At 43.5% G+C, this 23,264-nt stretch overlaps 1 protein-coding gene across 9 annotated transcripts in view; it reads right to left on the reverse strand.

Annotated features, from left to right (window-relative positions):
* Positions 1-23,264, reverse strand: part of nfixb (nuclear factor I/Xb) — a 137,135-nt gene that overhangs the window by 81,710 nt on the left and 32,161 nt on the right. For 5 of the 9 annotated variants that reach the window (XM_085351294.1, XM_085351287.1, XM_085351293.1 and 2 more), the window contains exons 1-2: positions 13,454-13,723; positions 12,447-12,978 (exon numbers count right to left, since the gene is read on the reverse strand). In XM_085351294.1, the coding sequence (XP_085207420.1) occupies positions 12,447-12,978; positions 13,454-13,621 (700 nt within the window). In that variant the 5' untranslated portion in view covers positions 13,622-13,723. The other 4 variants (XM_085351288.1, XM_085351289.1, XM_085351291.1 and 1 more) reach the window with 2 other exon arrangements.

Below are 23,264 nucleotides of genomic sequence, written 5' to 3' on the forward strand. Positions count from 1 at the left end.
CAGACAGTGCAGACAACTTAAAAATGGCCAAACGGTCAAATAGTGCAGACAGTAAGTGAACATGGCTTCAGAAGACCCACCCTCCTGCTGTTCAAACCTTTCATTTGTGATGGGCAGCCAATCAGTTAAGTGTTGGCCTTATGTGAAGGCAAGCTAAAACAGCTTGTTACAGCAGAGGATGAACTTGGGGGCTGCCCCAAGCACCAGTGTAAGATAAATACGGTTGGTTTTTAACCATGAAACATACAGTTGCTCTAGTAAAGTCAAAGGATACAAATATGGAACAGGACATATAGATAATAGGCCTTCATCAGTTTCAGTTATACAGTGAAACATTTATTTTTACTACCAGCCATCTATTCTTGCTGCATATGGGTGTTTTCAGAGTTGCTTTCTTTTAGAGCACTGCTTTTTCTAAAACACAGCATGAGGGGAAATCCCCGTCTCCTTAGCCAGCAAATGGCCCACTATGTTCACTAGCTAGTAGCTAACTTAGTCTGCTTTTGTTATAAAGCTAGCTAATTGCATGTCCTGTAGTTACAGGTGGAAATAGGAAAACAAAAGTCCAATACTGTTGGTGTGCTGGAGTGGATTATAGGTTATATACGTGTATACTCAAAAGCATGTAAGTGTTGCTAATATTTTAACAATCAGCCTTCAAACAAACAGCATCTATCTTTGAGGGTATGCATTTATGCTATATAAAAAGAAAAACAAACACGAGTTTATGCAGAAAAAAAGAATAATTGCAAGACATTCCAAGCAAAACCCATTCCCAAAATAAAATCGGCTAAACTTCACTGCTATGTGTGATAAACAGTGAGTGTCAGGCAAGGCTGTTTACCAGAACAGACCTGGACCAAGCAAGCCAGACAGGCAGCAGTGGAGTGATGGAGGGACCTGAGCCCAGAAGAGAAAATCCTGTTCTTTTTCACAAACACCTTGTAGAGAAAAAAAGCCTGACAACAAAAGAGGCTCTGTGCTTGGGGCTATTTCAGTTAAGAGCTCCAGCCAGGACAGATCCACTGAGAGCATGAGTGAGATGGAAAGAGGGAAAGAGAAAAGGGAGCTTTATTTGGTTAACAACTTCCACGAATCAGCATGGGGGAAGAATGTGTGTAATTTGGCTCTGTTTGTTTTAGGATTTTAAATATGTTGGGATTACTTCATCACACATCTGAAGACCAACAAGAAGGAGATGGGCGAGAAACTAGAAGGAGGGAGAACCACGGGTTTTGGTGAGCTCGATTTTGGGCAACATCAAATGCGTCGCAAAGGGACGGTGGCTTCGGCAAAGCACGGTGGAAAAAATATTAGCGCTATAAATGTTACAGTGCTTCAATCAACATCAACCAACAGCTACTGCAAAGTATTAGGCTAGAGGATAATGATGCTGGGCAGAGGTTCCCAGCTTTTCGTTACTTTCTTTGGTAGAAGTAGAGTTCATTCCTTCATCAACACCATCATTACTGCTGCGACCGCAGAGCCCGGATCATTTTCACCTTGCGAGTCTATTCGTCTGTGAAGCCATGTGACACACGCTCACGCGACTTTACTTTCATCACAAAAGTACAGTCGTTATTCTTAAGGCTCAGATCGGCCCTTCTCTGTCACATGCTCTTTTTAACGTGTATTTTTATCTTGTGTAACAACATATAAGATATCATTTCTCAGCGTTATGATCCTTTATGCATCTTGATGTTCTCCGGTTATTATCGCGGTTCTCATTGCAAGGGTTTCCCTTCATGGACAGCAACAGTTCGAGTGGATGCTTTTGGTTTCAGCACATTATATAAAATATATAATATATTAAAGCACAGATAACTTTGCATGTTGCGCTGTGGTAGCCTGGTTAAAGGGACGAGCGCTGGCGCCCGTGGTGTGAATGGTATCTCGTTAAGGTCTGTTTTACAGCCAGGCCAAAAGGGAACCTGAACGCAGATGAAAAGAACAGAAACAACAGTAAAAGAACAGACGGGGAGGAAAAAAGAAAGCAAAGATCCGAGATGCTCTCAGGGCCAAAACCGCAGATAAAAATCTAACCACAGAATGAAGGCCAGATTGCTCTAATTCACTGTCATCTCAAGTATTTTTTTCCCCTGCGTGGAAGGAGAGCGAGGTAGAGCGAGTGACAGAAACCACCCTCTATCCTCCCTCCTTTCCTCCCCGTCCTCCCACACCCATTCCTCTCCTCCATTCAGATTTACTGCTCTTAAATTGTTTGCCCTCTGCTTTTAATGGCCATCTCTAGATCATCAGCTCTTAAAATAAACACTGAGGCTTGGATTACTTTCCCTATCGCCATTCCGCTGAAGCAGAGCGAATTCGCTGCGACGGTGCCTCTCCTCCTTTACGTTAATGCTCTCTGTGTATGTTTGGGTTGCTGGAGGAGCGCCTGACATTAAAGCTGAGCAGCAGAAGAATGGAAACTCAAGTGGGGCTCAGAAGCAGGGTGGTCTGTGTCTAATAATACACCAATCAAATGTTACCACACAAAGGGCAAATAACCAAGTAGATCAGCTCCATTGCTTCTGCTGCTGCTAGAGCAATACCAGAGACACTGACTAAAAAGGCTCATTGTAATGACCGGCACCTTCAAATCACATGCAAACTGCTTCCTAGCAGAGTATGGATTTTCAAGAGAGCATACGGTTTTCTACTTTTGTGGCGACAGATTGCACCCAGTCAAAGACCAGTGAGGGGGGACCCAGTTGGGGCCTGGTTTAGCTCACTCTGAGCCCCGCACACCCCATAAAAACACTCCAAGTGCCAGTTTCCAGCAGGGTCAAGCCAGTGCATGCGCTGTTTCTGTACATGTCTGTTTGCAAATGCGCTTGTTTCTCTCCATGTGTCCATACAAGGCCCACAGGCATCAGGTGTGAAGGGGGTTCAGGTGCTGGGCGCATCCAGAGAGGACACTCATATGTTCTGCTGCAGACAGCGTTTGTTATCACTCAGCCTGCTTCTATAGTGCACATGGGCATTCGTGAAGGCGCGCACACATACACACACACACACACACACACACACACACACACACACACACACACACACACACACACACACACACACACACACACACACTCTCTCTCTCCATTGGAATAGATAGGCAAACAACACCTAAAAGCACACTTCACACACTCGACTCCTTTGCAGTTGAAGAGAGCCACTGGGGATAAAGGTTTGATCTTTTAACATTTAAATCAGTCGGCATCGAAAACACAAGAGCAGCCAATTCACACGCAGTGGGTGTATTACTGTAAAATACACAGGGGTGCAGCTCTAATGATGAGCGTGAGGAACGAGACCTACGGAAATCCTTGTTAAGAGATCGGTTTACATTCACAACAACGAGACTAGGTTCAGGTGTAAATGAGACAGGTTTGGTTCGTTTTAGGGGGAAAATGTAAAAATATGCTGAAAGCCAAACTCTGTCAGCTTAGAAGAAACTAGCAGAGAACCGCATGTCTTCCAAGCATCGATTGACTGGTTGAACTAAAGCCACGCTTTGAAAAATGACACCAATTTTCACTAAGTGACGTGTTGGTGAGTGTGCTGAAATAAAACAATATTTATATTATAATTCCTCTCCGTCTCCACGTAAACCAGAAACGACGACAGAAAATCACTCCTCTTGATAGGATGGAGTCGAAGGCTTACGGTGGACGCGGGGATTTATTAGCATGAAGACATACAGACAAATGTTTGTTTTCTCGACACAGCCCTGTTTTCTGATTCTGTAATAACCACTTGCATGATTTATGAATTCACTAATTTCCAGGGTTTAACATCTGATTAAAAGAACTTTGTTTTCATATGCTTTACATTAATAACTGGTATCAAAAGGATTTTTAATCATATTTGAACAAACCTCTCAAGAACCAGATAAGTTTATTTGGATTTTGTCCTATTATTTATTCATTTATTTAGAATTTTCCGTCTATTTGATAATGATCTTCAGAACGCCTAAAGAACTGAGAGAAGGACAGATTTGATTTTCTGGTTAATATTTTGGCACTAAGGGCAGCGGGGTCAGTGATATCCCAAACAATAAGAACATAAGGCCAAAGTCAGCAGCACACAGGGGTTAGAGCCGCTTTGTTTGCCTGCAGGCAAGTCTTTTATATCACAGGCTCCCCTGCTTTCATAATGAAATTATATCACAGCTGCCATCTCAAAAGGTACTTATAGCTTCTCAGAGGATAAAAAGCCCCCTGGACTGAACTAAGCCTAGCAAAATGTGTGAATAACATTAAGGGAAAAATCTGCTCTAAAATTACTGTGACATTTTTATATGTCTCACTTGGCCCATGTCCAGTGACAAGTGTTTAAAATAAAAATAGTAAATTATAACACCAAGAAAATCTAATATTCCTCCATTTCCTCTTAGGAAAACAAATGAGTCATTTTGAATCTAAGACTCTGACTAACATTGCTGCTGCACGGGTTAGTGTCCCTGCTCAGCTGCATATATATATTTATATATGTGCTTATTAATTTACATGAGTGCTGGGGATGCCCTCTATAGAGTGAAAGTGATCTGAGTGGATTCCTCTGGCAGAGCACTGCGCTCTGGTTGCCCACACTGTAGGCTGAAGCGCCACAGAAACAGCCCAGCACTGCATGGCCACTCAACGTGCCAACCAGGCCAGTCGCTGACACTCCTTGGATATCACCCAGGAAAGGTACACTGAGAGGAAAAAAAGAAGCTTTGTGGCCATGGCAACTCTATTCATCTACCTTTCTGGACAGCTATCCAATGCAAAGGTGCCGTGAGGCCGTTTGGAGCGCGACAGTTACGCTGGCTTTGTTAGGTATCCGCGATGTAAAATGTATGAAGCTCAAATATGATACCGGACATGTGTTTTCTTGATAATAAAAATCCAAACAAACAATTGAATTTGAATTACTCCTTTCCCACTAATCTTCTCCATATTTTATTGCTCACCAGGGAGAGCGAGAAGAAATTGTGTTGTTTTCCTATCTTTTATGAAATTTATGCATCGAAGCTGCCAATAAGAATTCAAATGAGTCTGAAATTATAGACGAGAGAGTGCTGAGCGCTGACAGTTGACGAGTATAATGAGAATGTTGCCATCCAAAAGTGATGTCTGTGAAATGGAGCTGGCCGTCTATATGAAAAGCAAACAGACGGAGAAAGTGAGCGAACACGTCAGGTGATTTTTGTAATTCTTCTTTTTCCCCCTTTGAGCGGAGCCCCAGAGCGGGAAAAAGCTCTGCCCCGGAGAGAGTTTCCAGAGCTGAATGAAGAAGGATGTTGAATACAAGACTGAGTCACATGAAGGCAGGCTGCCGGGGAAAGTCATCCACACTATTTATACTGCTTTGGCCTTCCCATAGTTTTGCACATCTGCAAGCCACTTTGAAACCCCATCTATCTGAATGTGAGCGATGCCCACTCTGTCCTCGCTGGGGGCCTTGCTAATTCTTTCCACCTTTAAATACAACCTTAACTCAGCTTCCTTTACCTTCAGCTAGACAGAGAATTCTGGACTCGCATGAAAGACTTAAATGCAGTCATTATTAAAGTAGCTACAAGCAAGAGTGCTATAGTTATTATGAACGTCAAATCCTATTCTGAGAGCAGTAGAGTGCTTGGAAGTGATGTGAGAGAAGGGGGGAAGGAAACACAGCTTCCTTTATTCTCTCTAACGGCTTGTTCAAAGTGTAAATCCCTCTCTTCACTCCTTTGTCCCTCTTCTGAGCACTGCATTTGCTGTTCAGTTGCTGCGAGACGTGGCAAGCTTATTTATTTATCCGTTCCCCATTAATTAAAACATTTGTAGTGACAAACGCGGAAGTAGTCACATTAGCGCCTAGTTTACACCCACTTTCCCCCGACTCTGGACCGAGACAGAGGAAGACGCAGGTGCTAATGGAGAAGAGACGCACAGGTGCACTTGTACGCAACAGACATAAAAATAAATAAAAAGAAAATAACTTTAACATATGCTGCCAGGATTTCTGAACCCAGTGACAGCAACTTATTTAAATACAGACAGTTAATTAGACTGTAAGTCTGAAAAAAATGTAAGTATGGAAAAAAGCCAGAAAGACAAAAGTAAACATAATGCTACAATAAAAGGAGTAGCTTACAGTCAGTAGCTCGTCCATACTGTGCTCAGCACTGGGAACGGCACCCCCCTCCCAACTCGACCCCCATATATTCACTCTGTTATTTCAGGGAACAAAAGACGGGCTCTCCAGGCCATGGGTGGATCCACGAAAGGAAGAAAGGAGTCCTGCTCCTGGTCCTGGCTGAATAGGAGGCTTTCACACTTAGAGAGGCCTGTTTACTCTCCCTCAATAATGGCTCTAATTTTCTGATCATTATTGAGTAATTCCATCCACCCCCATACCCAGCGTTTAATGCTTTCTCTCATCGCTCACAGCAGCACGTTCTTGTCTCCATCCTCGGGCCCCGGGTCTGCATCCCGAAAGACGTACAACTGATTTCTTCAGTCAGCCCACAACCCTCACCTCCACTCTGCCTATGCAGATGTGTGCATACGCCAAAACACATTAAGAAGAAGAAAACAAGCAAACCAGGAAATATTCAGAATTGCTAATTTGCCAGTAACATTTTTCCTGACTGGTTCTCCGCTCTGATTGGAGAGGAGCTGTGCTTCATCCTCCATTTTGTTTTGGACCTGAATCCACAGAAGCACGCTGAGTAAGAAAAAAAGAGCTGTGGAAAATATTTTTCACAAAAATAAAAGAACACGTCTGGTAACACGATAGCCATTTTATTCAACGCGCCGACATCCCAGCAAAACAAGACCCGAACGTTCTTGACGTTCGTCTTTTCTGACAGCCCGCTGTGAGAAAGCATCCACGGGAGCGGCGGTGGCTGGGGCGTAAGGGGACGTGCAGAGGGGAAGAAGTGTTAAGCGAAAACAAGGATACAGGGGGAAAATGTTAAAATGAGAGAGAAAGAAAAGGATCAGAAGGAGAGAAGTTGGCAGGGACTGTGTGTCGGTTTGAAAAGCTGGCACCTCCTAAACAGAGCTGCAGCTTTGGGTGCCAAATGCTGCCAACCAGCCCCACTAGCCTGAATATGTGCCCTCCCTCTCTCTTTGTTTTCAGCATGGCATTTTCCATTATCTTTATTCTACGCTTTTCTTTTTACTTTATATCAGCGCTCAATATCATCCTAACAGCAACCACTGACATTTATTACCATTAAATGGGAGAATAAATGAAGCAGGGGTGAAAATATTTATTAATCTCCACATTATTAGCGTTCATTTGTGGTTATTTAAGGGGATTTTGTTTGCGTATAATTGCTCATTTTTTACTTTTAAATGAAAGATGTGCGCACGGAGGAGACGGCGGATTCGCCGCTGTTTTCCGCTCCGTTTTTTTTTCCGTGTGGAAAGAGCTATCCCAATTACAGGGCAAGTCTCCGTGCATGTGCTCTGCTCCGCTGGACCGAGGCAACAAGGCGCGAGGCGGACCGATCAGAATCTGGCTGCTGGGAAATGGCCCAGAAAAAGACGCTCGCTTCGCTCTTTTCCGTCCTTTCTACACATCACTTCTCCGCTCCTCCTGCTCTTTGCCCCTCGGCTCAGGCGTTAGCAGCCAGAGCTCCTGTGCGGGGATACCTATGTTTTTAGCGGATGGACAGACTTCAAGCCTGGCGCCTGCACAGAGAAAAGAGAAGATCGGTCATGCAAATGCAAAACAGTGGAACTGAAGAGACTAAAAATAATACACGGAGGAGAAACATGGGGGGAGACGTCTAATTTGTGTTTGCTCTGTAGAGGAAAGCAAAGAAGCTGTGAAGTAAAAATAAAGCTCAATAAGCTGAATAGCCTATTTATTTTTATTGCTTTTGTTTACTCTACTCATTAATCCATATTATTAAGTCATTTAATTTCTTGAGAATTAAATAAATTTCTGCTCGTTAAATCCAAAAAAGTGAGCTAAGCTGCTAAACAGACACCATGGCTTTTATTTATTAACCTTAATTACACCAATAATTAAAAACCACTGTACAGTGAAATTAGGAAATAAAGCTACTCTTTGTTGCACTTTCTGCTACAAGGAATTTTTCTATTCCCGAAGTTAAGACCCGAACCTTCATTTCAAATTGCACATAATTCAATCATACACTCAGCCTTTTGTGTATCTTTTCCAGGATTATTCACTAAACTGGATAATTACAGTGAATATGAAGCAGGTTGGCCTGCTCCCAAGCCCATAGAGCAGCACGGCGGTCGGACCTATAGAACGGGGAGAGATGTGAGGGAGAACGGTTAAAGGAGGTCAGAGGATCGAGCATTAGCGCAACCGCCTCGGAAGCCCGATTGCACGGAGTAATCCTTTTACCAGCGATTCCTTACACTCCGCACACTCCCCTCTTCTTTTCACTTTTCCTCTCTGTGACACACGCACGCATTAAAAAAAAAAAGCTGGAAAAACGAGGGGTTCTGAAAATAGGCCCGGACGCCACAGCGCACATTAAAACGCGGCAGCGTCACTGACGCTGTGCTGTCATGTCAGAGGGGCTTGCAGATGCTCAAACTTTATTGGACGCATTATTTCAAATGACAACAAAGCGTAAGAAAGTTTCCGTTGAAAGCGTCGGAGCAGCAGTGTTTTTCACGCCACATGAATGCGGCTCCCTCGGCGCCGACACTCTCTGTTCCTCCGTCGGCCCGGGTTACGGAGCCGTGCCAGAACGCTGGAGCGCAATTCTGCGCTCCATCCAGAAATCTCTGTTCTGCGCAACACGCAGATCCAAGAAAGAGAAGACAGAGTATTTTTCCTGCTTTAACCATTACACCTCCTCCTTCTCTTCTGCTTCTGCAAACACTCAGCCAACGGCAAACATAACACGACTGCTACTTCTGCTTTAATATTCCAGCGTATTGCCTCTATGGACCGAGCTTGTGTGTAATAAAACAAATCCCACTCTTTCCTGTTTGCTTTTTTTCTTTATTATGTAACTGCATCTGATAATTTTACCTCCTTTTTGAAGCTCAGGATATTGGGCGAAGCAGATAAGATGTGTTTGATGGATTTAGCATGACGTGGAGGCGTTAAGTCTCTCAGTCTGGCTGTCTGTCTCTTTGTTTGTCTCTATTAAAAGAGATTCTCTTGGTCATTTGTAATGTCGCGACGACGCACAAAGACACACTGATGGGTAAATGAATGTCTCGGATTTGTGTTTGCGCCATAGCAGCATGGAGATACGGCGTTGTCTGGCACGCGTAGTTGGCTTTCGGACCTGCCCCGGGCACCTCTCTGGTCTGTCTGTCTCCAGCACAGAGACCAGATATGGAGGCTGCACTTGCAGAAACATCTTTTTATCATAACAGCACAAGTAATGAAAGCCGTATGAGGCTGATCGGGCTCCAAAAATGACTAATGCTGGAACTGTGCAGCCTCGTCAGACGGACAAATATGGAACACGTCGCTCGAAAAAACATGACCTGAGCCGGGCGTCTCTAGGTGGAGGACGGCCCGCAGCGCCCAACTGGCGAGCCAGACTTTCCTTTTCGACAGACACGTGATCAAAGATGAGATCAGACCCACCACCCCACCTCTTCCTCATCCCCGATTTCCCTTGCTTCCTCCACATCCCTGAGCCATTACTGCTGCCATCGAATGCAGCACAATCAGTGAAAAGAAAATTAACCACTTTTGGGATCCGACTCTCGTTACTGCCTGACAATTATGTCATGCTCTGCGCTTGTGTGCAGGCAGGTACTTGTCAAAAAGAAAATGATCAGGCTCGTTTTGTGATTAGCGGGACCTTGCTCTTGAAGCTGTGGTGCAGTAGTGCAGATCAGAGTCCATCAGCTTTGATCTGTCCCTGCCCCGCCTGCGAGGGCCGAAGTCTATAATTGGACAAAAGCAGACACATACTGTACTGTAGGGAAGCAGAAACAGAGGGGGGGTGGGGGTTAGTGAGCGTGCGTGTGACTGTGTATGTGTGTGTCAATCACGCCGCATGAAAGCAGATCCACCCCCCCGCCGAACAGCTGGCGACAGTGACATCAGTGGGGACGAGAGAGCTGAAACACGACGGCGGGGACGAGCTGGGTGAGACGGCTGCGGTCCAATCATCGGGCCTAGCAACTGATAACTTCCGCAAGACACAGACACCCTGGGAAGGGGAGCTAAGAATAAAACTGTAACGCTGCCACCCCAAAGGTTAGAATGGAGCCACTGTCTGCCTGTCCTCTGGCTAACCCGCGCCAGCATGCTGGAACAACACAGCGACTTGCGCTTACAAAAGGTGGACGCTTTTTCATTTTAGTTACCGCACACATTCTCCCCATTCTTGACCAGTTGTTAGTGCAAGGTGGCTGCACGGAAAAAGCAGCGCTGCTTCTCTCACATGCAGTAGTAAACCAAATACAAGCCACTTGGCCTTAAAAAAAAGATTAGAAAGAAAAGAAATCCCATAAAGATTTATGGAAAAATACTCACATGTGTACAAATAAGATGAAATACTAATGAAATGCACAAAGGCCAGAAAGGAGACGGGCTAGTGCATCGCATCGATGGGGGCGAGCGGCTGCTGGATTCTGGCACAGAGTTGTCAGGGAAAAAAACTCTAAGGAGCACCAGGCTGCGCTGGGAGCTAATCTGAGCCGCGGTTTGCCATGCCACATTGTGGAACAGGAAGGGGCGCTCACGGAGGCCCCGCAAAACTCAAGCAGAGTTACACACTGGGCTGAAAGGAGCCTGGCATGGGGGATTCTGTCACAGAGGAACGCTGCACCTCCCTGCCAAGGAGAAGAATTAAGGCCCTGTAACTGTATGCCAGTCTGTCGTAAGAGAGCCCAAGATAATAGGAAATGGCTGAAGAAGAGGAGAGTGACTGTGTGTGTGTGTGTGTGTGTGTGTGTGTGTGTGTGTGTGTGTGTGTGTGTGTGTGTGAGATGATTTACACCTGCAAACACCTGACAGAAACAGACAGCTACATCAAGTGACGACAACAAATAAAATATATAAAATAGACCAAATTATATATGAATGTGGCTAAAACTGTAATCACAGCTAACAGTGGTAAAGCTGGGCTTCAATTATAAATACATTAGCCTAAATTATACTATAAATCATCCAGCACATTCAGGCATCTACAACAGGAGTGCTACTACTATTACTACTATATTCTAATAGAGACATTTTTAAACATTAGTGTGTTTAAAAGGACAATTTAAATTCACTTGTGTCAGGAAAATTAAGCTTCAGGCACATCAAATTCTCACTGCAGTAATTAAATGGAATTTAATTGAACAGAATATAATTTTCTTTGTTTTTAAATGTTTTTGTTTTTTGCAAAAGTAGTTACAACATATTTAATAATTTTATATCCAGATCAGCATTTGTTGCTATTTATTTTCCAAAGTGGATTTGCATTCCTAAAATTACCTGAGAAATGAAATTAGGTTGAAATAACTACAGCTGTGAAGTGCAACAAAATGAGACATGCAAATATTATATTTCACAGCGTTGATCGCTGCCCTCACACGAGTACACATGTGGCTTTGTATACATGTTACACCAAAATATTTTTACCGCCTCTATTTCAACTTCACCATCACAGCAGAAAACACGTGTGGATGTAAACGCGAAACGTGTGTGTGACTGTGTGTGTGATCAGTTCGCTCAGAAGAACAACGCAAGGCGCAGCTTGGGTGTTTGATCGAGAGCTCCTGAGCGAGAGTCTGTCCACTTGAGAGTGTGTGTGTGTGTGTGTGTGTGTGTGTGTGTGTGTGTGTGTGTGTGTGTGTGTGTGTGTGTGGCGTTAGGCTGAGGCTGCAGACAGGCTGACTCTCTCTCTGCCTCCTAAACTACCTGGGACTGGGCCAGCTGTCACTGCGCTCTCCAGACCACCACACACACACACAAAAGAAACCCACAAAAACACCACACTGCTACTGATACACAACAACCCCACAACACACATGGATTACAGACACATGACAAACTGCCTGTCGTGCGCGCACACGTGTGCACATGCGTGCACACACAGATAAACAGGTTTGCAGATGCTTTTGTTTACAGATGGCACTGAAAAACATGCACATTTGGATTTAGACAAATTTGTGCACAAATACTTGAACAAATGTACCAATGCAAACATATCTCTAGGTAAACACAGGTTTTAAGCCTGACTGTCAGATTCTCTGAATCTCTTTAAACCAGATAGAAACATTGAGAGGAAAACTTTTTTTTAGGACTATACGCTGCAGACTTTAAATATCAAGACGTGGTCTTTATCTCAGTGCTGACTGGGTTTATCAAAGCCTGGCACTAGATCAGCTTGGTACATAGTGGAGGGCAGGGTCTAATCTGTGACTTACATGCCAAAGAGTGTGTGACAAAACACATGACCTGTGTGTATGTGTGTGTATAACAACCACATAAACGGTGGGAAAAACGGTTCTTCTACAGGTATCACATACCTGGTGTGTGGACGAAGTAGGCCAGGTAGAGATCCAGCTCCTTGACCGTCACCCCAATGTGGTGTGGCTGGACACACAGGCCGTGGTTGGAGCACTGGGGTGACTTGACCAGACGCTCGCCGTCCGTGCTCTCCAGGGGGCTGCCCTTAAACAGGATGACCATCACCAGGTCCAGCCTCCACACCTTGTCGGCCTGGCGGAGGCAGTCGATGCGGCGGATCTTGCCCTTCTGGTCGGGGTTGGACAGCACGCAGCAGGGGGGCTTCTTCCCCGTGATGGTGAGCACAAAGTCCTCGCGGAACTCAGGCCGGATGTCCTTGCGGAGCTTGGCCAGCAGGCGCGAGGCCCACTTCTGCTTGATCTCTGGCTTCTCCCCAAGCAGCTCATCCTTCACCGCGCGCTCCTCATCCTTGGTCATCCTCTTTTCGTGCTTCTTGAAGTACTTGCGTTTACGGGCCTGCAGGTTGAACCAGGTGTAGGAGAAGGCACGGACATGGGGGAGAAGGGCCTCAATGAAGGGATGAAATTCATCCTGATGAGAGAGAAAAAGATGCGGCGTTAGGAGGCTGTAAAAAAAAATTTTTTTTTTTAAATGCCTTTTCTTTTTTTTTTAAGTTGTAAAATTTGAGGTTTTTCAAAACTTTTAATGAAAATGCCAAAATGTTTAATAATACTAAACGTGTTGTTGGAATAATGAAAATTCTGATGATTATCAATTAATTTAAATTCAAATCAAAAAGCTATTCAAATAACTGCCATTAAAATGTTAAAATTATTTCTCATTTCCAACATTCAGACTCAAATAAAAATAAAGCATGCAGGAAAACCAGGAAAAAATCATCCTTACAATAGCATGCAAAGGTATAACACAAAGCATTTCAAAAATAAAATGTTCAAGACAATAAAGAAAAGACGACAGTTCACGAATTCAGATGAAAAACTGAGCCAAGTTGCGCTCCCGCTTTTCCTGCTGTAAAAAGAGAAGTTATTCTGCTGTACCATAATACCTTCACTACATATCTCTGGGCAACAAAGCCCAGATCTCGCCACAGCGTTCCTGTGCCAGGGTTGCCACACACCGGTCGCTCACCACCGCCAAGCTTTGCCGCCACTAGACCACTGTTGAAATGTGCCGCTAAAAGATCAGCCATACCATTTCCTATCTGCGCTACCATGCAAAGGGAGCTCCAACCAGACTCACATTTCCACAACAAACTGAAAGCAGACAGAAATCACCACAGAAAACCACACTGCTAGAGGAAGACAGACGGCCTGGTAGTTACCATTTTGCACTCTCATCATAAATTTGGCACAGCGTTTAAAGTGAAAAAAAAATCTCCTGCACCAGTTTTTTTTTCTCTTTCCTCCCGCGCTCCCCAATGTAAAGCAAGCGCTGGTTTTGGCAGGGTGTGGAGAATTAGCAGATGAAAAAAAGAAAAGAGTGGGGAGGGTTATAATTTTTTAAAATTTGCAGAACACGCTGCTGAGCACAAACAGTGGACTCAAGTTTAAAAACACACACACACACCAAAAAAGATTTTAAGGGAGTCCTGCAGTAGGACGCTAGCCAGCAGTTCTTGAGACAAAAGCCAAAAATGACACAAAAAAGGACGGACAAAAAGTTGGAGCAAAACAAATAATAAACAGGTAAAAATGTAAATGTTAGAAAAAATGATTAGAAAAAGACTTTAACAGCGAGAATAAATGTATTCGAAAAAAAGAACAAAAATTCAACAGTCCTTTGTGAGTTCCAAATTTTTTTTAAAAATCTCGGAGGAAAAAAAAATCCTTGGCAAAATCTAATTGGTGGTGGTGTCTGTTCTGATCCCGGGCCCGGCACGAGCGCGCGCATGCACACACACTCTCTCGCAAACACACACACAGATGGGGGGGCCAGGGAGAGCAGAGCACAGAATAGGGAGGAAAAAAACCAGAGAGCCGAATCAATGTTGGATGAGCGCATACGACCGCTGGCAAAGCCGAGTGCTGCTTCTTTTTTCCCCTTTTCTCTCCAACTCTCTCTCTTTCTCTTTCTCGCTCGCCGTCTCTCGTCCTCTCCGCGTTCTTTCCCTAACCATTGCTTGAGCCTTTGCCAACACGAGTAGGGCCCACCTATTTGGCAACAAGATGCCTGTAGCCCAGCCAATGCGTTAGCTTCAAGAGCTGAAAGGGAGGGAAAAGAGAAAGAGGAGAGAGGGTGGGAAGGGGGGAGGGAGGGGAGGGGGGGTAGTGGCAATGAGAGGGAGAGAGAGTGAGGAGGGGGTGGGGGGAGCAGGTGGGAGTGTAAGGGAGCGCGCAGCCATGTCCGACGCTGCACAATCTGCCAAATCGACAAGTTCCTCTCTGACACGGAGGCAAAGTTCAGGGGAGCAAGCCTTCTCCTGCACCAATCCCCACAGCCCTCAGCCTGCCTCCATCTTTACTATGGCCGCCACTGCTTCGTCTCCCTCTCACCCCACCGCCCTCACCTCCTCTGTGTCTCCCGCTCCCTCTCTCTGCCCCTTTCTCTGCTCGCATAATGCCACCTTGGCAGAGGATGGCAAAGCGAGAGAGAGGACACACAGCTTCAGAATCCCTCCAGACCCCACCACCGGCAGCTGCTCATGGGTTTACCACAGCAAACAAAGAGGGAGAAACAAACCCGGGCAGCCACACTCCTCCTCTCGCTGCACACTCGCAAAATGAATGACGAGATGATTTAGAGGCACAGATACAGAAATTGTTACAGAATTTAAAGGGGTGGGTGGGGTGTGGGGGTGAAGGCAGGAGAGGAACCAGAATTTGCCTCAGCTGTTTTTGTTTGTTTTCTGTTTTTAAGCAGCACAGCTAGCATGAGGACGAAATCCCAGAGCCCGAATCGGCTCCGTACGTATCCCCGAACACCCCCCGCCCTGGGAGGTTTCTGCAGTTCGGTATCGGAGCAGAGATGACTGCCGTGTTGCCTCATCGTAAAGCACGTTGTTCAGGGCTACATCTGCTTGGCAGGCAGCTTGAGTGAAGGTGGTGGTGCTGAATCACTGACCAGTGCAATAAACCTGAAACATAGCATCAGGAGACCTCCACCACAATCAGATGGAGTCAGCAAGGACGAAGAATGCATGTAGAGTTGAAAATATCTGCTGATAAATTCATGGGAAATTATCTGGAAACGGCCACCTTGAAGCAAAACTGCCAAACACTTTCGGGTCTAAGCTTTGCAAAAAATTGGGGTATTGATACATTTATCATAAATGATATTAAACTAACATTAGACAAGCTTTCGGCATCTAACAGACTAAATGGAAATAAATGGAAATAATCACTAGTTTCAGCTCTGAACGAGTGTCAGTCAGGGCTGCACCTGCTCAGCAGACAGATAGTGGGAAGGTGCAAGTGCTGCTGAATCACAGACCAAGAGCAGAGGATCAGGACTCCAGATCTCATGCAATAAAATGACGCCACATTCAGATGGAGTCAAAAATGTACAGAACAAGAACTAAAAAATGCCTGGGTTCATCTATTTAATATTAGAAACTGGATGGTTTCCGTTGTCATATATGACTGAAATGAGCAATTCTCAGTGTGTAAGGTTGGGAAGCACAAGCAGTAGAAATTCAAGTATTTCTAATGGTCATTTTTTGACAGTTTCTGGCTTTAACAGACAAAATCAAACGGAAACAATTGATAGTTGCAGCTTTAAACGGGTGCCTTCAGCAATTATTTAAATTGATATATTCCTCTGTTACATGACAAGCATTGAAGAAAAGACCACGGTTAGTCAACTTTAAGTTCTAGCAAGTCTTTAAATGATGATTTCATGAGAAGAGGCCCGCAGACTGTCAAAGGTCATACAATCGCACCATTCTGTCAAAGCTGAACATCCTCCACACAGCAATGAGAGCCCGTAATGAAACACTGACGCTCACCCATCATCTGCTAACACAGCGAAGGACGGCACACCTCCACATTTATCTCCAATCAGCCAAAAGTTTGATATATCGCTGGATAACGTAACAAAAGAACCTCACCGTGGAGTATGACTGTGTTTGGCATCACTGTCAAGATATATTTGCATCCATCACCACCTGCACAAACTTAGTGTAGCAGGAGGAGATAACTGACACTTGAATGCATTTTCCAGTGTGTCTGCTTTTCAGTGGGAATTAAGGTTTTCTGGGTGACCTTGCCAAAATGCAAATAAACCACCATTCAAATGTCAGTGAAATTTGACTACAAGGAGTTTTAAGTCATTTTGTCTTCGCTATGCTGTTTGCCTTTCACTTGCTGAAGAAGTAGAAGAAAAAAAAACATATTTATGTTGTGCATATTTATTTTTCAGGAAGAAAACTGCATAATTTTCTAAAGTCCCAGATTTTGAAAGGGGGGGGGGCAACCCCGTGCTTTCCATTTGCATGTCTGCACTATCTGCTGCTCCACACTACGCCTATATTGTGTAATCTTCATGTTGCTGTGTTGGAAGAACCTATATGGTTATTTAGGTCTGTCGAAGCGGCATAAACCCATCATGGAAAGTGTCTCAGGGTTAATCTTCTTACCCGGAAATTAAATTAGGGCCACATGCGCGTGGCCTTTAGCTTTAATTATTAGCCTATTATCAATTAGCAGTCGGAGGTGACGGGGTTTACTCAGTGATATTATTATTATTTTATTTATTAATTATTATTAATAATAATAATTTAAAAAAAATATGAATACGAAATACATGCTCTGCTTCAAACGTACCAGTTTGCGTCGTTTCACCTCAACTAACCGTCCCCTTAAAAGACCCCGGAAAAAAACCGCTGCTGTGACCAAACAAATGCGAGTTTCATAAACACACCGATATCCACCCAGTAAAAGGCACGGCTTATTTTCTAACCACCGTTTTCTCTGGCTCAAAACCACCCAGGCCCCAATAATAAGAGCCAAAACAATTAAAGCTGCGCCATCACTTTCTTCTTCTTCTGCTACCACTTATTTTTTCTTCTTCTTCTTCTCTGCCATAAAAGGGAACTTAAAATACAAATGTTTAAATAAATAAATAAAACAGTGCCGATATCGTTGACGGACCCTGGCAGGAAAAAACATGTAAATTAAAAAAAAATAGAAAATCTGGAGACGGCCTGGCACATCCCCCGCAAGCTACACATTTGTGCTACACCGTTACTGAAACCCCGACGTCAATTAATACCGAGAGAGGAGACCCTGAAACACCCAGATATGTATTTCAAATGTAGCCTGTCAAGCAGATGCAGTGCCAGCACGGCTCTGAATGACCCGGGACGCGGTTCAGCATATGGAATTCAGTTCAGGTTTCGCGACATTAACGCATTTCCCCCTTAAATCTTTAAATTTGCTTTTTTCCCTCCCCCAGTTATCGTATATAAAAATAAACACTTGGCCCACTCAGAGTCGATAACCCCAAATTAAAGCAATTTGTATTTATAAATCAGAGATCACAGTTTCAATCGCGAAGGTTTCGGCTTTTTATTCAAACTGAAATAAAAAAAAAAATTAAAAATAGTCTAATCGTCCACATAAAAGCCACAGCTGAACGCTGCCTATGACAAGACAAAAGAAATGATTTTTAAGTCCTTTATTTTTCCAATTCTCCGCACGTCTGACAGAGACTGAGAGGAGTTGGCTGCCAACTTCAGATTAACTCTTTCAGCAAGGACAGAAAAGGCTCTTAACTGTGAAAAACATCCCAGAGTTGGATTCATTAGTGCTCCTTTGCATTTTAAGCTCCGTTTGAATAAACAATGGAGGAGTCCATCATTTTAAGATAATTGATATCTTATTATATTTTTTTCATTCATTAATAATTAAAACATTATTGACAAAAACATACTAAATATAATGTCACTATTCTATTTAATTTAGTCGAATCTAATCTAAAACTAAATTAGTTTTGCTTTTTTTGCTTTTTGGCATTTTTCAGTCACCGTCAGCACCTCAATACATAATTTCTGAGTATTTGTGTCTTTGTATGTGGTTGCCATAAAAAAAGGATAAATCAAGACTCAATCAACCAAGAAGCTGAAGGCCGTCTCGTGTATTCACAATTCTTTTTTTCCTGTCCTTAAACAAAAACAGGTTGAATGCATGCAATTAAAAGTAACACGGCGATTAGAAGTGTCAGTTTGTGATTTTAGCCATCCAACTTTTCCAAGAAATGATGGCGGTGAAAGTGAGCTTTTGCTCTAAAGTCCAGATCCTACAGCCAAATAATCAAAACTCTGGCACAATGAAATGCTTTTCTTTTTTTCTTTTCTTTTGCATTTTTTTTGTTATGATAAATCTCTGGCTTGAATTTTGTTTAACAAACAAAAGTGTTTGCCATGCCCAGAATACGACAATGACTTGTCTACATCAGGTAACTTTCACATAAGACCCACAAAACCCATGATAGTAAAACTCTTTCTGAACCCAGCAGCAGGTCCTCCCATCATGTGGCACCTGACCTCGTGGAGGCCTCACTGCATCTCATTAGGCCAATTAAGCCAGTAGTGTGCACAACCCGAGGGCCTTCCAGCTGCCTGGCCCCTTCATTAAGGGGAAGCTCTGGGCTGGCGGGGCTCGGCTGCATCCTCTCCTGACCACCTGAGTGTCCCTGACCCGGACGAAGCCTGACACCGGTTCCCCCACTGACCCCTGGCTGACAGAGAGCCAGGGTGTGAGGAAGGTGTTGGAGGAGAAAAGGGTTAGGAGGGACGCAGAGGAAATTCAGTCATTTATTTTAGAGTGCAAAAATGTTAGAGGCCTGTGAGAGTGAGGATGAGGCAGTCAGGTGTACATTTCGAGAAGGAGGAAAGCACTTGGAGTATTCTAGCTGCATTTTAAAATTTCACAGATTGGTGCTAAAGTGTGAAGAAACTGTTTCCCCTGATGCCACAAAGTATGCCATCCTTTGGTTGATGGTCTATACTGTAATGAATCGGCCCACTGCATGACCCTCTGCTGTTATCATCCACGGTAATCATTCCTGGCTCAGGGTAACATTAAAAAAAAAGGGGGGGGGGGGGTATCTCGGAGCACCCTTTACTCTGTTTCTTTAGCAAGCGAGTGATGCGTAGAGATCCATGGAGCTCACGCCGTGCATTGGTTGCACTTATCTGAGTTTACAAACCAGCACGTTACTATGTGTGAAAAATCTGCAAGCAATTTGTGGTGGCTGCGTGCTAACGTGCCCGGGGTGGGGCGGGGTGAGGTGGAAGAGGGGCTGAAGAGAAGAAGAGGCACGCACGGCACATTCCAGTCCCCACAAAGAGCTGCTCCGCTCACCCGGATTGCACTCCAAAATGGTCCTGGGCCCTTTGGAGCGTTGGCGTTAACACGAACACTCAACTTTTTAAGTGAAACTGCGCAGCGCAGACTGAATGTGAATACACACGAAGAGCACAACTAAACACACCTCATCTGTAAGTGTTGAAGCTGATGACTTGAGGCTATTTTGTTTTGTGGATTCTCAGCAGAGAGTTTATAAAACAATATTTGTTCCCGCTCGAGGTGGTATAACACAAGTAGAGGCGTGCAGATGTACTTGGATGAAGACGTCAGTATCGCTGAGCGAGGACAGAGGAGTGGGGTAATGCACTCCGATCTGCAACATACGTGCATGTCGCATCAGCCTGCTCGGTAACATGTGGATTGTGGTGATGTCACACTCTGGACTCACCTTTGAAACCATGACATCTCTGCAGCCTGGAGCTCCAGGCATGCATTAATGCACATGCAATCGCATGCTCCAAAACCCTTTCCCCTGCCTAGAAAGAATGCTGGATGAAGAAACCGCCCTGCATCTCACTAACACGTGTGCGTGAGTGACTAACCATGCCGGGACAGGCCGACTCAGCACCACCACTACAGCCATGACTGAGTGTTTTCTCACTGTGCGAGCCAACAGACTACTGCTGCTCACACTGCAGCCAGTGACGGTGATACTACTGACCAGACTAAGACATTATGCCTTCTTTTTGTTGTTTTTGCCTCACCTCTTGTTAAAAAAAAGAGAAAAAAAAACACCACCAACTAATTCTCACAATTTCCCCAAGATCCAAATAAAAAAGCTGCCAAAGCTGGCTGGTAGTGGAGACAAACTTACAAACCACAGCCAGCTTTTAGCAGCATTTGGCTGGTGGCGAGTGTTAATTTCCTACCCTGGTAAAAACCAGCTCAGTAATCAGTAAACACGTTGTGCCTGGCCTGCAACAAAGAAATGCATTTAGCAAATTCATTCTCTTTGATCCCACATTCCTATTTTGGTTTGATGGAAAGTGATACATTTTTGATGAGCAGGCTAGAAGTGAGATATCATGTCATTTGAACAGTCTATAAGCAGCCAGGCGCTCGTAGCCATCGCCATACACCACATTTATCTTTGATCTAGACAGTCTGGTTGACACACATCACAGAGAATTACAAGCAGACCGATTTATCAATAGGCTTAAAGCGGAGGGATGTTACACCATAACCCCTCTCATGAAAAGATCCCTTTTAGTATTTGGAATTAAAATTTCAACACTGCCCGAAATGAAAAGGATCTTCAGGTTCATGTGTTAACTTGCCGCCTAGCAAAGCTGTAGGGCTTTACTCCTCTTTTCAAAGACATGAGTGTGAAATGCCAAAGTCAGCCTTTCACACACTGCTGGGAGAAGAAAGTGAGCTGAAACAACACGATTGTGTTTTCAAACCGAGGCTCCGCTGTTTGTTGCCTGTTTGAAGGTAAACTCGTCGCGCTCTCGCACCGGAGGAGAATTTAAACATCATCTGAATTTTCTGAAGCCGACACCACAATTTCTGGTGTTTGCGATGTTCGGAAAATGCTCCTCTAAAGTTTGGAGTCCCGCCCTCCCTGCACCAGGTGCACAATGTTTGGGTTCGCGTGGATTTACAAGCATGCACAAGGGCTGATTACGCCTTCGGCTGGTGTCAGATTTTTATCATGTACCATATTAGAATAGCCCATTATAATTCTGATTCTGTAAAATAACCTGCTTTCACAGCTTTGCCACCTCTAAATAGCTTTACAGGATAATTTCATAATTTTAAGTCTGCTTTAAACCAACAATGAAATAAATATATGGAACAGGATGTGAGGCCTTTAACATTTCCTTTGTTAATGGCAGCTATTAAGAGACTTTATTCCCATATTCTGTCAAATGATAGGGGAACACAGCCTCCTAAAAGCTTTATTACATAATTATAGAAAATAAATTAAAAGTCATGTAATTAAAATCTTGTTAACCTATTATCATTAATATATACTAATTACAAGAACTCTAACTTAACTTTTACATATTGTATTATTAACGCTGAAATATACAAACAGAACTTTACCAGTGTGACCTGTAAAGGTGAAGCTGAATAAGTATTGTTGTAGTAATTACATGAACTGTATACGTGTTTATATAGAGAAGTATACTGACACTGTATTATTGTTGTGGATGTGTATGAATAACTGGTCAGTGTGCAGCTAAATGCGTACTGTCTGGAAATGAAGGCTTATAATGTAAAGCTTCGTTTTTACAAGTTTTTATTTGAAACAAGGGGAATTTTACTTTTTTTTTTAAAAAAATTCTTGTGTACCAAGAGTGTGGGAGACTCATGTCACACTGTTCTATGCAGAAACTGACTAGGATAGTAGAAGAAGTAATTGTAACTGGCTTGCTATTAAAATATGTTTATATTTAGTAAACTTGTTATTTATATTTGGAGAACACAGAGTAAAATTACAGACAAAATTAGTTTTTTTTAATAGTGAAGAATGTTAAATGGAGCCAGTTATTCCTCTTTGTAATCTAGTGGTGTAAAATTGTGTAAGTAACATGCAATGGAAATACAAATACCTCTAGATTTGGCCATTAGGTAACACAACACACCTCAAACAGTTACATTAAGTAATAGAAATCTATTCTAAAATATGAAACTATGTTTCCACACGAAGCACACAGTAAAAATGTATTTGTTTGAATTGTATCAATTTTTTGCTGCTTGAACACATGGATACTTTGTAAATAATGATTTTTTTAACACTATATAAATCTATGTAGTGATTGTTGAAAGCAAGTGATTACTGAGTTATTTGCATGTTGCTTACATTTTACAAAGAAATATTTTTCACAATGAAATAATATCAAGCCAGTAAATTTAGATCTTTTTTAACATAAAAACACATTCATTTGTATTAACTATGATTTTACTTGTAAAGGGACATTTTTATTTGTCGCACGGTGCTCTTTCTTAGGCGGCGCAGCTTGTTATGGCTGTCCGTGCCACCTCACTAAAGGGATTATTCTTGTGCATCTTTCTGTCTACAAGTTCAGCCTCGTGGAAATGCTGAGCTCTCTGCTTGTCGCACAGTGTATGTTTGGAATAATTTACCTTGCACTAAAACTTCTTAACGCTGACCATACGTCTACACTTCATACCAACATTAACTGAATTTCCTCAGATTTTTCTGACAAAATGAAAGCCAAAATTCTAGTTGACTGTCTTTGATCAAAGCATAAATTTGACGAAAAATCAATTTACTCACGTAGACAGTAACTTCCCATGACTAGTGCTAATTAGCTCCCACAGATGCCTAATGAAAAGGCCTATTGAGGTTTATGGTCACAGTGAGTTTGCAGGCATCACACTCTTAGCGGTCATAATGACCGCAGGCTGTGCGCGATGTGGAGAAAGCTCAGACTCTATACACATCACTTATGGAACTCAGGGATAGAAATAACATGCTTGCACTACATAGTTGTCCCTTTCACTTCGTGCTGCCTTCAGATCGCCAGAACCACAGACGGCATGAAGGGAGCAGCAGTGTTGTGGCTCTGAGAAGCAGAA

This window comes from Diplotaxodon limnothrissa, linkage group LG4, assembly GCF_057381915.1.
Source record: "Diplotaxodon limnothrissa isolate DT_005_m linkage group LG4, D_limnothrissa_male_GT1.1, whole genome shotgun sequence".
NCBI lineage: Eukaryota > Metazoa > Chordata > Actinopteri > Cichliformes > Cichlidae > Diplotaxodon > Diplotaxodon limnothrissa.